Here is a 14,354-nt window from a genome sequence, read left to right as displayed (position 1 = left end):
CTTTTTGCGAGCCCAGGCTGTCATGAACACAGGAATACATTGCCACCTTGGCCTGGGCTTAATAGTATGGTAGCGCACAGAGCAGTGCACTGCACATTGCATAATTGGAAGCTGCCCTCCCCACATCAAGGAGAAAAAGTATACTGTTATGTTACTTACAAAGCATATTAATCATGGATTCAGCTTGATCACCTCTAAATAGGGTTCCAAAAGCATGTACCAGTTAAAAAAATCAAAGAGCAGAATGATGAGCATGGACACTCGGAGTTGAATTCGGCAGGGACTTGTTCCTTCAAAGGTTGTATATTCTTGGGCAGGACTGCACAGTCAGACACTTGGGAGTGGGGCTGAAGAAAAGTATTTGGAAGATCCCTGCCTCAGAGCAGTGGGTAGAGCACATGAAAGGACAACATTATTAAAAGAAAAGTTATCCGTTTAAGGATTTAGCTGTCTGCCTTTATTACCAAGTTGTTGAGTTTATACATTTTACTGACTGATTTAATCATCTTCATGGCACTGTTATTTTTACTTTGTAGGACTACCATACAATTTAGGATTTACATATTTATTTTGTTTTCTTTTCATCATCTTTCTAAAGGAGAATAGCATCTTGCAAAGTGACAGTTTTGGGGTATGGCTTGCTGACTTCCGACGCCACCACGCTGATAAACGCTCTCTACAAACAGCACTTCAGAGTGGTTTTAGTGGACGAGTCTCACTACATGAAGTCTCGTAATGCGTCTCGCAGTAAACTTCTTCAGCCAATTGTTCAGAGAGCAACAAGAGCACTCCTGCTCACTGGGACGCCGGCGCTTGGAAGACCTGAAGAGGTAATTAAATTTATAGTGCAGCCTTTTTTTCTACTTTCTATGGCTGCATGGAGTTCTCTTTACCTGAGCATCACAAAGCAACACCGTTTTCAGAATCTAATGTTATGATTTTTTATATAGGTTTTTTTCCCTCTCTTTTCTTCAAGCTTTACATGCAGATCGATTCGCTTTTCCCCAGACGATTTGGAACTTGGACAGAATATGCCAAGAAATATTGTAATGCACATGTCAGGTATTTAAAGCTATAAGTTTTTTTTTTTTTTTGCTTTTTACAGTCAGGCATGACTACATAAAGGATACTTTCAGGTTTGAATAAAAAAAAAGTTAACAGAGCAACAAAATAAGAGAATAAAAGTAACTTCCGCTGGCGTGTTTTGTCCCCTGCTGAAAATGTAATTGTCTGCTAGTTGGTGCCCTGCTTTTATGATTTTAATGACAACCAGTACTGTTGATTCTATTTGCTGTTAGCCCAGGTTGTCATTGGCACACCCCCTGATGGTGTGATCATGCTGTCTTAAACTCAGGGTCTGCCTGCATTAAACTGTGCTCACATTCATTATCTACTGTTTCTACCAGAAGATCTGTTACTTTTCCACTTTTTACTGCAGTCTGCGTCCCTGCTGTGGGGATTCACCCTTTTTATTCTTGATTCATACAGTGAGTGGAAACCCAAGATTTTGAGTTGCTATCTGAGCAATAGCTGAGGGAAAATCTCCCCCCATTTATTGTGAATTTAAAATGAAAAAGTGGATACTATATAATTTTTTGGGAACATGAAATTATGAAGAATTGGTATATAGTTTTATATTGAATTCTATGTAAAAAAAAAATAGTGATTTATGGTTTCCACAGTCCCGTATAGTTGTGTATCTGCTCTGTGAAATCAGGCACTGCCTTTCCTGATTGCTAATCTTAAGAGTATTTGGAGTGACGTTTAATGTCACTGCTTACTGTTGTCCTTGCTGGAAAGGAAATGTATTTGAAGATGTGTAGTGCAAGGATCTCCTTTTTTTCATTTTGTATTTTCTCCATCTCTCCTTCTTCTTCCTAAATATTACCCTGCCAGAGATTAGATATTAGATTCTTCTCTTCTACAAGATGACCACCCCCACACACCGTGCAGGACATACCATAGTGAAAGAATTGACTCAAAAAAGAGCACAGATAAATATATTATATTAGATATATTCGTTATAAAGTAAATTATATTAGATATAAGTTAGATGTTGTAGATCTCCTACCTTACCTTTCCAGTATCATAAGCTGCCTATTTTCACCACTTGAGCCCTAAAATCATTGTAACAACAACAATTTGAGTGGCTCTTAGAAATTGGCTGCTAAATTTCTGTTTCTTTGGGGCAACTCTGTTACAATACTGAAAGTTCAAAGGTGTGCCTGTAATAATTACCTCTTCTAACAATGTTTGTGATAGGAATGAACTCCTTACAGCAAAGGGACCTCATAAAAGAGTAAGGTTACTTCAAGTGACAACCATGAATGGTGCCGAGTCAGGAAAGCAGAAGATGAAGTCTCCACCACTCCAAAATACAGGATTCTTGTTCATTGTGAAAGCACTGTCATAACATGTTTGAAAGCCATTGTTTCAGATCCTTTATTCAAGGCAACATTGTGACTGTTTACCCTGAAACATTGGCTTTCAAACTTGTTGTGACGGTGCTTTCACAATAAACAAGAATCCTGTAAAGAGCTGGGTACTTACCTCTCCTGTCTCCTGAATTGCCAACCACTACTCTTACTTATAGTTTGGCATTATGTGGACATTTGAGCAAGTCACAATACAGTATTAATTTACAGTAAGGAACTTTGATTTAGCAGATCTTCCAGTTTAATTCCATTCCCTAGGCTATGATGATGATGATCAGTCTTCTGCAGGCAGGCAGTCTCCTCAGGCTGAAGCATTGTAATACTGAGGCAGAGGCTGGTAGTAATATTGTCCTGGAAAAGGGAAACCATATCTAATCATTGTTACTGAAAATCTGTGATCTCTGTGGTATTAAAGGCTGCTTTCTCTCAAGTCTGCTGAATGAACAGTAAAGGCACCAAAACATTGACAAGGTCATCCCCATACGCTTCCCTCCTGTAAGCATGTTCCCTGTTAGAACAACAACCACTGTTCAGAGAAATAGTTTTAATTTATTCTTAATTCGCTGAAAATGCCCCCCCCCCCCCCTTTACTGGGAGGTCCAGGTGCATAGTGGATAATATTTAAATAATAATAATAAAAAAAACTAATAAAGTTTTATATCAAGACATTTTTGTGACCTTTAATGATGAATGCACAGATTTTATTTATAAATGTTTGCCTGAATTTCAGTTTAATTTTACTGATGACTTGCCCCTCTTGCCTCCCTTTTTTTTCTTTACAGGCATACACTTGTAAAGAGGTTACATACACTGGTATATAGGTTAATAAACATTATTTACAAACAAAATTATTTCACTTCTTGCAGGGTTAGTATATTTCAACTAGAATGAATTACTAAATTATTCTGGGCCTTGAATGGATAACTGTAAACAAATAAAAGTGTTTATTAGTTCAGAATTTTTCCCCCCTGTATTTTCCTGCCCCTACTTAAAGGTCTTCTCCTGATTTAATGTAAAGTGATGAAGACACTGCCTGAGGACAGGTCTCTGCGGCTCCCCTTAATGCATGTATCTAGGGCTGTGCATTAAACAGACGTAAATGCCTTGTGTGGAGCAGCTTTTACTCCCACTAGACCCTCATTTTGCTAAAAAGGCTCTTTAACTAAATGTAATTGAATTCCACAGCCTGTTGATGACTCCAGTCTGCTTGGAGCTTTGCAACAAGAGATCAAAGCGGTCTGTGGGAACCTAATCTTGTGTTCAACAAACACAGATATGTCTGGTGTTTATGCAATGCGTTATAACAGGTGCCTGGGTACCCTGAGATCAATGAATGCCTTCGATGTCACTGAAAGCTGCATCAATTACTCTTTTGTATATTCTGGTGTTTAATGTGTCTTTTCACAGTGACACAAGATTTCAAGTGTTTTTTCTTTCAAGTGTTTTTTCTTTTCAAATTCCCCCAAGGTACTTCGGCAACAGGACTCAGTGGGATTACCGAGGAGCCTCCAATTTAGAGGACTTGCACAAGAGGTTAAGTGACATTATGATTAGGCGATTAAAGAATGAGGTTTTAACCCAGCTTCCGCCTAAAATCAGACAGCGCATCCCATTTGACCTTCCAAAAGATGTAGCCAAGGTGGGTTATGAAAAAAAATAGTTTCTCAATAGAAGTATGAAAAGTCGCACTGTGTGTTATTGCATTATGCGTGCTGGTGGTGCTAAAAAGCAGGGTTTTGCCCACCCAAAAGAATGATGGAGGACAGCCTTCTATATCCTAATTCCAATCCTTGGGCTGATCCTGACTTTTAACCCCCAAACACAGCTCCAAGTTTTCTACACTTGACCTAATTCTAAAACACGTAACCTATTTTATATCACGCTACCCTTAATTTGACATTTAAAGCAAACCCATACTCAGAATCCATTTACAGCTTTCAGTTCTCCTATACTTAGGCAATCCTTTTTAATATTATTTTTTTGTTACCGTTTTCAAATGGTCATAAATCATTTTTTTTTAGGCTCTTTTCCTCTATGATGTGATGCACAGCAGCTCAACCCTGCTTAATAAAGCAGCAGTATGTAATGAGGTTGCATGTGTCAGGGCTGTGGATGAATGTTGAGAATGGCACAGACATTTTTTTTGGACCCTGCTAGTAAACAAGAATGCAGCTGACACAAGCAGATGATGTCAGCACTGAAAAGTTTGTCTCCCATATTACTATATACTTGCATGAAATTAGTAAGAGTCATGCCAGTAGTAAGGAAAGTGCTCAAAAAAAGAATGGCAGAATTTTTAAAAGTTGTAATTCTGGTGAAGAGGTGGTTTAAAAATTAAACTAGGTGGGCTACAGAGCTCTGGGGTTAGTTGGCAAATTGCATCTATACAGTTCCATAAGGGTCAATTTATAATGGAGAGCAGATATCACGTTCTGCTCTTTATTACTCTGTGCTGTACTATTCATACCGTGTGCCCGTACTAAAAGTCTGGTAATGTTCAAGCAGCAAATATTTATGGCAGTGTTTGTCAACCAGGGTTTTATTAAATGCTAGGGTTCCTCCAGAGATTGCCAAAGGTTCTTTGAGAATGAGAAATTTGTTAATCTCAGGTCAATTACTACTGGTAAACCCTCATCTCAGGGGGTGGCATTTTACCCACTGGTTAACAATGTGAGAGGCATTGATTCTATTGATCTCCACAATAATGAGATGTGGATATTGTTGTTATCATAATGAATTCCCTAGGACCTGAACGTTAATTCAAGGTTTCCCCAGTTAAAAAAGTTGAGAAAGGCTGCTTATATGGAGTTCTTTACGCTTAATTGAGCAAAATAAATCAATTTTGACAGTTCACGTTCACTTTCATTCACAGAACTCTTTTTGCTCCATGGAAAGAAGGTACCCCATGGGGAATGCAAAGTGCACATTTAAAAACCACACAGCTTTTTCAGAAGGTGTGTGGCCACATTGCTACCATACTTCATTTAAATAAACCTGATGATTCATGATTCAGGATTTATGCTGTAAAACAAAATTTTATCACCAAAATGTTGAAGACAGACTGATATAGTATAAGGAATAAGGCTGTCCATACAATGGATTTTCAGAAGGCTTCGACAACCATTCAACAAAAACTAAAAAGCTAAAAAACTATCTAATACATTGGAACAAAATTGTATTCACATTTCATTACTCTTGAATAATAATGAAAAACAAATCCTTTTCTCTTCCTTTCTCTCTTGGCTTCTGAAAGAGAGAAGAATATGTGTATTTTCTGTTATTATTGCAGCATTTTTGAGACAGTAAAGTTTATTATGAATTTTACATTTTACAATCTTTTTTGGTCATATGTTTGCTTTTGTAACTACATTTAGAGAAAGGGTAAACTAGCCAGGGGTAGTCTACTCCAGATCCGCCACACAGGGAATGTTTTTAGTGGGTTAGCTGTCCCATAAGATTGAATTGTGGGAAGGGGCAGTTAAGCAAAACCATTGTGTAGGCCTGTAAAGTAGCAGTTAATGCAAAGTAGGAAGCGGAGCCTTTATATGTATCATGCCAGTATAGCTGACTTCTTTTGCACATCTATATTTTAAATCTATACATATAAACAACATTTTAAAAAACTTTAACAAATATTAATAAAATTATTTATAACCATATTCATGTTATTATATCAATGAATTCAAGTTATGAGTTGTGGCTCACAGAGTGGTAGGGGGCAGGTCCCAATTTTGCGTATACAGGAAAAGTCAATATTTGCATATTATTTCAGCTGTTTATATCTCTCTTTAAATCAGTGATCAGTACTTGAAACTTAATAGTTGTAGAGATGCGGGTAGCTTTGTATATAGAAAAAGGGGGAGTTAAGTAGCCCTGGCTTTACAATTTATGCAAAACCCCATTAATGTTTCCTCCGCCCATCATTTTATTACGTCTTTATTTTCTTCCAAAAACCAATAATAATTTCCCTGTCCAGCAAGACCCACAGTTTTTGCATCAATAAATAACTTATGTTAAATGGACCCGTGTTCTTTTGCACAGGAAGCCCTGATAGGTTTCTCCTCTGCGTTGCAAAATATGTTGCATTAGTAGATGTCTTAGTAATGTCACACAGTATGGGAAAAAAAAAAAGATTTACTGTACAAATGATCAAAAGGGCTGTCAGAATGATACATGGATGCATTTTTACCAGCTCTTTGCCCCTTGGGTACAGAGCAAGTAAAGTAGAGAAACACAGCTTGTATCCCTATTTAGATTAAATTAAAATTCCCAGAAAACCCAGTGCAGACATTTAAAAATGAGCCTGCTTTAAATGTACTCTATGCCATATAATCCCTTTAAGTGATAAGATTTGCACCGAGACTCATTTTCTCCCTATTGATTTATTAGCTTTGAGAGATGGCATCCATTTTTTTTAACACTTTCTCCTGTCAGGTTTTATATTTAGTTATATCATGGCATTACCAACCCTTGTGATTTAATAAGGATATGGTGACGGTCCCCATTGTTTTACATTGTGTGCCACATGTTAATATTGTATGCTGATGATCCACAATTGTTATTGCAAGCCTGTGCTATCATAACTTTGGTTCATAATAATTTAAAAAAATAATTTATCAGCCTTTCTCGGTCATTGTTCATTGGGAATTTAGTTTTTTCTTCAGAAGTTTCTAGGGGTTCCTTGAGAAGTATGTTGTGGGGATTGTTGGTGGCTACATAGTTCCAGCCGTAGAGCCAGTAGGTTGGGACTAATGGAGGCACCCTCTCTTGTCTAGGTGTCTCTGTTAGGTAAATAACCGGCGCCAGATTTGTTGGTGGTGTACCTCAAGGTTTAGTGTTGGGACCTTTAGTTAGCTATTTAATAATGTTAAAGACTTTGTGAATAACAGTACCATTTTTGCAAAGTTTTACACCGAACTTTGTTATGGAATAAAGTTCCTCGTGACAAATGAGCAGCCTAGCTTTTTTGAGAGATACCCAAAGTGATCAGGCAGGTAGGAGGGCCATGATGGACCTGCCTGCTCGAGCATTTGTAAGAGTGGAACTTTCATTCTGCTTTATTAATAGCATGCAGTTCCCAGCAACAGTTTCTAAAGCAACCAAAATGTTTTTTTTTGTAATAAATTGGGTATAGACACCAGAGAGCAAAACATAATCTTCCCCCTGTATGACACCTTAGGTACACCTAATCTGGAATATGCAGTTCAGTTTTTGGCACAAACGGTTGTTGGACGGGAAAGAGTTCAGAGAAGGGCAACTGAACTGCATAGAGGAGTGGAGGAAAGATTACCTGAATCTGAGTTTATTTTCCCTTAAGAAGTAGTATTTAAGTAGGGAAGGAGGTTATCATCAACTTGTAAAAATGTATAAATGGTCCAGTGGTACGAAAATACAGTTTTAAGTCATCGCAAAGCCTAGCAGTGGCACTTTTTGCAGAACCTAAAAAGCATATAAATTGTAAAAAAAAGAAAATGGAATCGACTGCACCAGGAACTAATCCTAGCCAGCTCAGGTTATTGTTTAAAAAAAAAAAAAGCTGGATGCATTCTTCAGTGCACAGAATATAACTCATTATATACTTGTTGTGACATTTATAAGTAAAAACACAAGAGACTGTTGATTCAGGCAATATTTGATCGCCTTAGGGGATCAGAAAGGAATATTTTTTTCCCCCTTTGGAAAAGATTGGATCATCTTATTTACGCTGATATTTTTGCCTTTCTCTGGATAAGCTTTTTGTTTAGTGTTCTGTACATGCAGGTTTTCTATTTTCTTTATTTATTCATATTTTTCTATTGTTATACTTGGACTAGTGTCTTTTTTTTCTCAACTATCTTAGTTGCTAAGTTTTAATAAAGCCAGTGAAAGGTGAATAATATAAGAGACATTCAGAATTGTACTGAACAGTTATATACATAGAGCCTGCTGGGAGCAACGTTGGAAGTTAAAGTCAAATAATTTACTCTTTATTCTTCTTGTCAGCAGGATTTTTTAATACTTTATTTGAGGCATACGGAATTGGGATTAAGTTGCTTACCGTCATCTTGTTTATTTCTTCCTACACAGGAAATGAACACCAGCTTTGAAGAATGGGAGAAATTGATGAGATGTCCCGAATCGATGGCTTCAGATTCCACCAGCCCGTTCATCCAAGTCATGGGGCTCATCACACGCATGTATAAGCAAACTGCACTAGCTAAGGTATGGCAAGGTCATTGATGCTATCTGATCCCTTTTAATAATAGTCATGACCCATGAGCTAAACTTATTAGTCAATATTCCATGGCAGGTATTGGATTCAGGATAACTTAATTCTTTCTTGATAGTTTTTTTTTGTTTTGGATAAAGTTTATGTAGATCTTAACTATGAATTCATATGCTACCATTTTGGAATGGTATTCTGTTGAATTTGTTTTATATATCTGTTCAAAAAAAGAAAAATTCCATTAATGTTTTGTGCATTTATCATAGTGTTATTAGTCGGGCTCTGCTGGCTTGCACATGTGCTGACGTGGAACACACTGACAGGGAAAAGTGCAGTGAGTGATGACTCCTCACAGTGATCTCCCCAGCCCCTTTTCAGTAACCACCCGGCAGTTTTTGGGTGGTTGCTGAAAAGTTAGTTCACAATACCATGGTACTGGACTATTGATGAATAATATGACGACTATTAAAACATTTTCACATAAAAAAAAGGGCATTGGAAAGGGGAGCAGTAAAAAGCTGACATAATTATAGGTGTTACCGGATTGCTTATGACAACAACAACCAGACACAGTAAATTTGTTGTCAGCTCACTTTTGGCCACCTGCCTACAGCTCCTAACCCAGCTTGAAAAAGGTTTCTGTAAAGAACACTGACTCCTCAGTATGCTGCTGCTCCTTCATTGGCTAATCAGCAGCGCAGTCCAGGATCTTACTGTGCCACCTGGATGGCGTACCTAGTTAATCATTAGGCTGCACAACGGTTAACATATGTGTATGCCAACTTTCTGAATTTCAGCCTTTAGTGTAAAACCTGGTGGCTCAGGGAAATGCCCTTTAACTTTTGTCCCCTTTCAGCAATTTGTGACCTCCTACTGTGGCTCAGGACAGATTTTATTCTTTAAAACTCAGTCGCACTGGGCCTTCATTTCACTTTTGCTCTAGAATTCTCAAAGCCTCAATGCTAGATGTGGTATTTTTACCCACTTGCAAAAAAAAACTCCAAAAACCTCTTCTCTCAAAAAAAAAAAAAAAAAATTCCATCACCCACAACAGTTACATTTCCAAAAGCTTTAACTTTGAAATCAAAACTTTGAAATGTGTTTTTTAAAATCGCATCCAGACAAAAATACATAGCTTGCATATGTTCTACACTTGCTCCTGTGTTTTTTTTTTTTTTTTCTTCTCAAAACAACAGCTTTTTGCCAAGCCAGATGCTGTTTCTTGAGGCAAAAAGACCCAAACACCCACCAAAGGTTTATAACTCAGTGTTGCTATGGAAACTGAGCTGCCTCTAATAACAGCCGAGTTTTTAGATTAGCAGACAACATTGTATCTGTGTGAGAAGATGTCACCGCTTGGCACCATGGGGACTGTACCTCTCCACATTACCTGCAGACAAATCATTCTTAACGATCACATTTACTATTAATACACTTAGCACTGGAGAACATAAGTGTAAATTGATTAGATCAGTATCTGAAGCCCGCCATTATTGGCAGCCTACGTTAATGTGACTTCACACACACTGTGTATTAAAATGCAGCAATTTAAGAGATAGATAGCCGCCGCGCCTCCGTTATTTCTCGGCTTCGGCGATGTTTGTATACTGCTTCGGCTATAATTGGAAAATTGAGAAGACAGAATTTTTTTTTTTTTTATTGAGTTTCTTTTAAAGGGAAACCTTAGAAAATAATAAAAATATGAAACGTTATATATACAGGGCTCTAAGCTTAAGCATAACTGCATGCCCAGTCTAATAAAAGAGTTGTACTGCTTTATTTATTAAAATAAACATGCAATAGTGCACCAAAGGTTATCGGTTTCCTCTCCTTGAATATAATCCTACTACATGGGAATGTAAAACAGTGTAGGTGGCCATACACATAGTATAATTTGTGATTGATCTAGGCCAAAGCGATGGCAAATAATGGGGTTATCATAGATTAAAATATCTGTAGTTGGAACGCAAACAATGTTGCTATGTAGAAAATCATGAATGATCAGTGGGGAGTTTCCTAATCAATTAGATGAAGAGTCTCTGGTTGGCCTTTTTATTTCTATATATTAAAGGACAGTATGGGGTATCTGTAACTCGAAAATATGCCACATCCTTACTTTTGAATAATCCTACTGCAAGGAAAAGAGATTAGGAGATTTTAACAGCATATATCTGTATCTAAAAAAATAATAAACTTTATTGAAACTTACTTTTATTAAAAAAAAAACATACACATTAATTCATATCTATTGGACAAAAACAGATACAATTTTTCAGAACATACTTTCTGTCCTCAGTACATATGCCATAAACAACGCGTTTCACAGATCATCTATTGCTGCTTCATCAGGAGTAATTTAAGACAGAATGAATCATCATTATCATATCTATAGCAAAAACATAACATAATCCCTAAAAGCCTAAAGCAGCGGTTAGCAAACTTTTTGGACTACTAGGGCAATTCAGGAGATCAAGAAGGAATACTAGGCCAGAAGAAACAAGGTGTCCAAGGAAAGGTTTTTTATTTAAAAATACAGTACGATCAATGGGAAACATGATGTTGCATGTTCGTAAGACAGATACAATATCAGGTTCTAATGATGAGGAGTTCAGCAACAGAATGTCATTAAGGTGATTGTCAGTGAGCTGAGAGTGCAGCTTGTTGTTACAAAACATGGGCTAACAACATTGGAAACTGAGCATAAGGCAGCTGACGGTAGAAGTCAATGAAAGTCTCTGTACGTGTGCACGTGCTTGGCATTGAAATGCCCCTTGCGATTCGACCGTTTGGAAGTGCTGTAAGTGTCGTTGCACACTAAAAACAGGGCTTTTTTGCCGCGTTGGACGAAGAATAATGCGTCAGTGCATTCGAGGGTTGAAGACACGATGTTCGAGGTCAACCTTCCAGGGACTGGTAACTGCGCATTGCTTCTGCTCTTTATGCATAGTAATTGGGGTTACTGTGCAGGAAATCGATGATATCGCAATCTAGCGATAACGCAACAATTCAATTAAAACAATAAATAACTAGGGGGATGCCGGACTGGAATACTGGCCAGGCCGTATCCGACCTAATGGCCGGAGTTTGCCTACCTCTGGCCTAACGTTAACAAACTAATATTAATTAACAAAATATTTTTACACATTCTTTAAATGCCTTAATTTTTTTCCTGCAATATTGAGTTTTTAAATTAGTTTGGTTGCACTGAATGATTATTTGGATGTGTGCTCCATAAAGAAGGCATAAACCAGTGGTCAGTAGGTCCAGATAATCATTTTGATTGTGGAAGGCTGATGACCAGAATTGTTTTTTTAGCTTTTCCAACAAATAGTTGCCACCTGTCATCCAAAAGCCAACCTTCTGCATGCACTGATTTTGACATAGAGTAAAATCAGAATTCAGTCAAAGCAGCCAATGTCCACCATATAAGACAGCTGTTAGATCCTGCCTATTGGAACATGTAGTGAAATGGTTTTGTCCTAAATTACAGCCAGCCATGTCATGCATGGTCTACATATAGCCAGAGACCATTCTTGAGTCCCAAACCCTGGGAGATCTATATGCATATACAGCTTCTAAGGCTGCACTTCACCTTCCACCTCCTAGCTACCATGAGACTTTCCATCTTAGTGGTGAACCATTTTTGAAGTGTCGAAAAGACAGGCCTAAGTTGCCACTTCAGAAAAATACATTTAAATTTAAATATGATTTCCCAAGTTCCAGGACCCGGAGGAATTTTAGAAGGTAAGACAATGTCACCACTGCAAGGCATTTAAAGTGAAAGATCACTTTAAAACCACCCTACCCCAGATTAGATTTGATGTGTCACACTCGAATAGATGGAGACAACTGAAGCATGAAGTAAGCAAATGCTGATTCATTGTTTTTCCTTCTTCCCTCTTCATAAACTCAAATAGTTATTAGAGATCATTGAACTCTTTTGTAACATACTCTGGAGGTTTCACAATCTAGGGCCCCACTATGTTAGGTTGTAATAGGGTGCCCTTTATGAAGCTGACTGGGACAAACACAGTTTCCTTCACAAACGTCTCTAAATGTGAACTTTTAAAGAATTGATAATAAAACCAAATAAAATAAATTCCTTCATTAGTCTGAAGTAAAAGCATAATACACACACGCACCTTCCCTGTATAGTCACAAGGCGACGCCATTTTCTTCTTTTTTCCCTTCCTCGATATGATCTGGGATGACATAACTAACATAGTAGCAGGTGTGCAGGAGTTCATTCAGTTGTGGCAAGCATAAGTGCTGATTATCCTGGCTACCACACCTGAAGCTGCACATACGCAGCTCAACTTTTTAAAAGATACTTGGAGCCATTATGCAGTTTGGAGGAATACTGCAATAGGGACTTTACCAGTCTATTTCTGCAATAATGACCTGCCTGATGTTTTAAAAAGTGGAATTTTCGTTACACTGGGTTTAGCAATCACTTATTCACTGCAGTCAGATCAATACAATGCTTGATTGATGAAAACAGCTACTTACTGCATTTGTTGGATTCACAGCAATGTAGTAACACTTAATTGGTTGACAGTACTGTCCCCCTACCGTTCTTAAACTGGATGCTGATGTACAGAAAAAACAAGATTGCCTACTGCAAAGGCTGAGTAACTTCTTAACGTGCATTAAGATTTTTGTTATAAATAAATGAAGGTAAATGAAGGTCTTTGATCACTTTTTAGATATACACCTATATACAAGTTTTTCAGCTTTGTAGGCCAAACCATTTCTTATTTTATTTAAAGGATGGTAGTTATTTGGTTTAAGACTCTTAGCATATTATTTTTCAGAAAGGATTAAAAGCTTTGTAAATGTACAATTAGAGGAATTGTCCTAGGAGTTGAGAAGTCCTGCCAGTACGTTTTTTACAGTATGAATTCACGTACAGTATGTCAAGTGTTGACACCCCGTGAATGTTTTAGATAAACTTTGTGTAAGAGACAAACATATGACAGCCTAGCTGTATCTGGGGAAAACGTGTGAAGTTATTAACCACGTAGACCTAACAGAGTACAATGATTTTCACTATTGTGATCTGTTAAGTTTAGAGCTGGATTCTGAAATCAGTGATTATGAATTGTACTAGTTGTTAGAGAAGGTGTTTCCTTAGATTCTAATACAAAATCCTAAAAGTACAGCAACATCTTTCTTCATAACCACTCTAGCTCTGTACAGTGGTTTGCAGATAAGGGCTCAGGGATTGCATAGCGCTCAAATCAAAATAATGAGATGCAATCTGTAAATTGTTGTATTGCCCCCTCAATTTGAGGTGCATAGTAAATGTGTTCTTGAAAGTTTTAGAAATGACCAACTATTTTCAGTGTCATTTTATGTAACATGCTCACAACACAAATGCAGCTGATTGGCAGAAGCGTAATAAAGGACCATCCCTGCAGTTCATTTTCTGTATACAAGTCTAATGGTTAGGCAGCATGGTTGGCCTTGTGGTTAGCACTCTGGTCTTTGCATAGTTTTGGTCAGGTCAGGTCATCCTGACCAGGACTGTATCTGCAAGGAGTTTGTATGTTCTCCCTGTGTTTGCATCGGTTTCCTCCCACATCCCAAAAACATGCAGTTAGTTTGGAAAAGCTACTTTAAATACCGTGTTTCCCCGAAAATAAGACACTGTCTTATATTTTTTTGGGCTTCCAAAAACACACTAGGTCTTATTTTCAGGGTAGGTCTTATAT

At 37.6% G+C, this 14,354-nt stretch overlaps 1 protein-coding gene across 4 annotated transcripts in view; it reads left to right on the top strand.

Moving 5' to 3' along the window:
• ZRANB3 (zinc finger RANBP2-type containing 3) overlaps positions 1-14,354 on the top strand; it is a 197,292-nt gene that overhangs the window by 78,821 nt on the left and 104,117 nt on the right. For all 4 annotated transcript variants that reach the window (XM_072418092.1, XM_072418089.1, XM_072418090.1 and 1 more), the window contains exons 5-8: positions 599-830; positions 977-1,062; positions 3,903-4,074; positions 8,502-8,636. In XM_072418092.1, coding sequence (XP_072274193.1) covers positions 599-830; positions 977-1,062; positions 3,903-4,074; positions 8,502-8,636 — 625 coding nt within the window. The remainder of the gene's footprint in view (positions 1-598; positions 831-976; positions 1,063-3,902; positions 4,075-8,501; positions 8,637-14,354) is intronic.

This window comes from Pyxicephalus adspersus, chromosome 7 (genome assembly GCF_032062135.1).
Source record: "Pyxicephalus adspersus chromosome 7, UCB_Pads_2.0, whole genome shotgun sequence".
NCBI lineage: Eukaryota > Metazoa > Chordata > Amphibia > Anura > Pyxicephalidae > Pyxicephalus > Pyxicephalus adspersus.
This window is presented reverse-complemented; position numbering and strand designations above follow the sequence as displayed.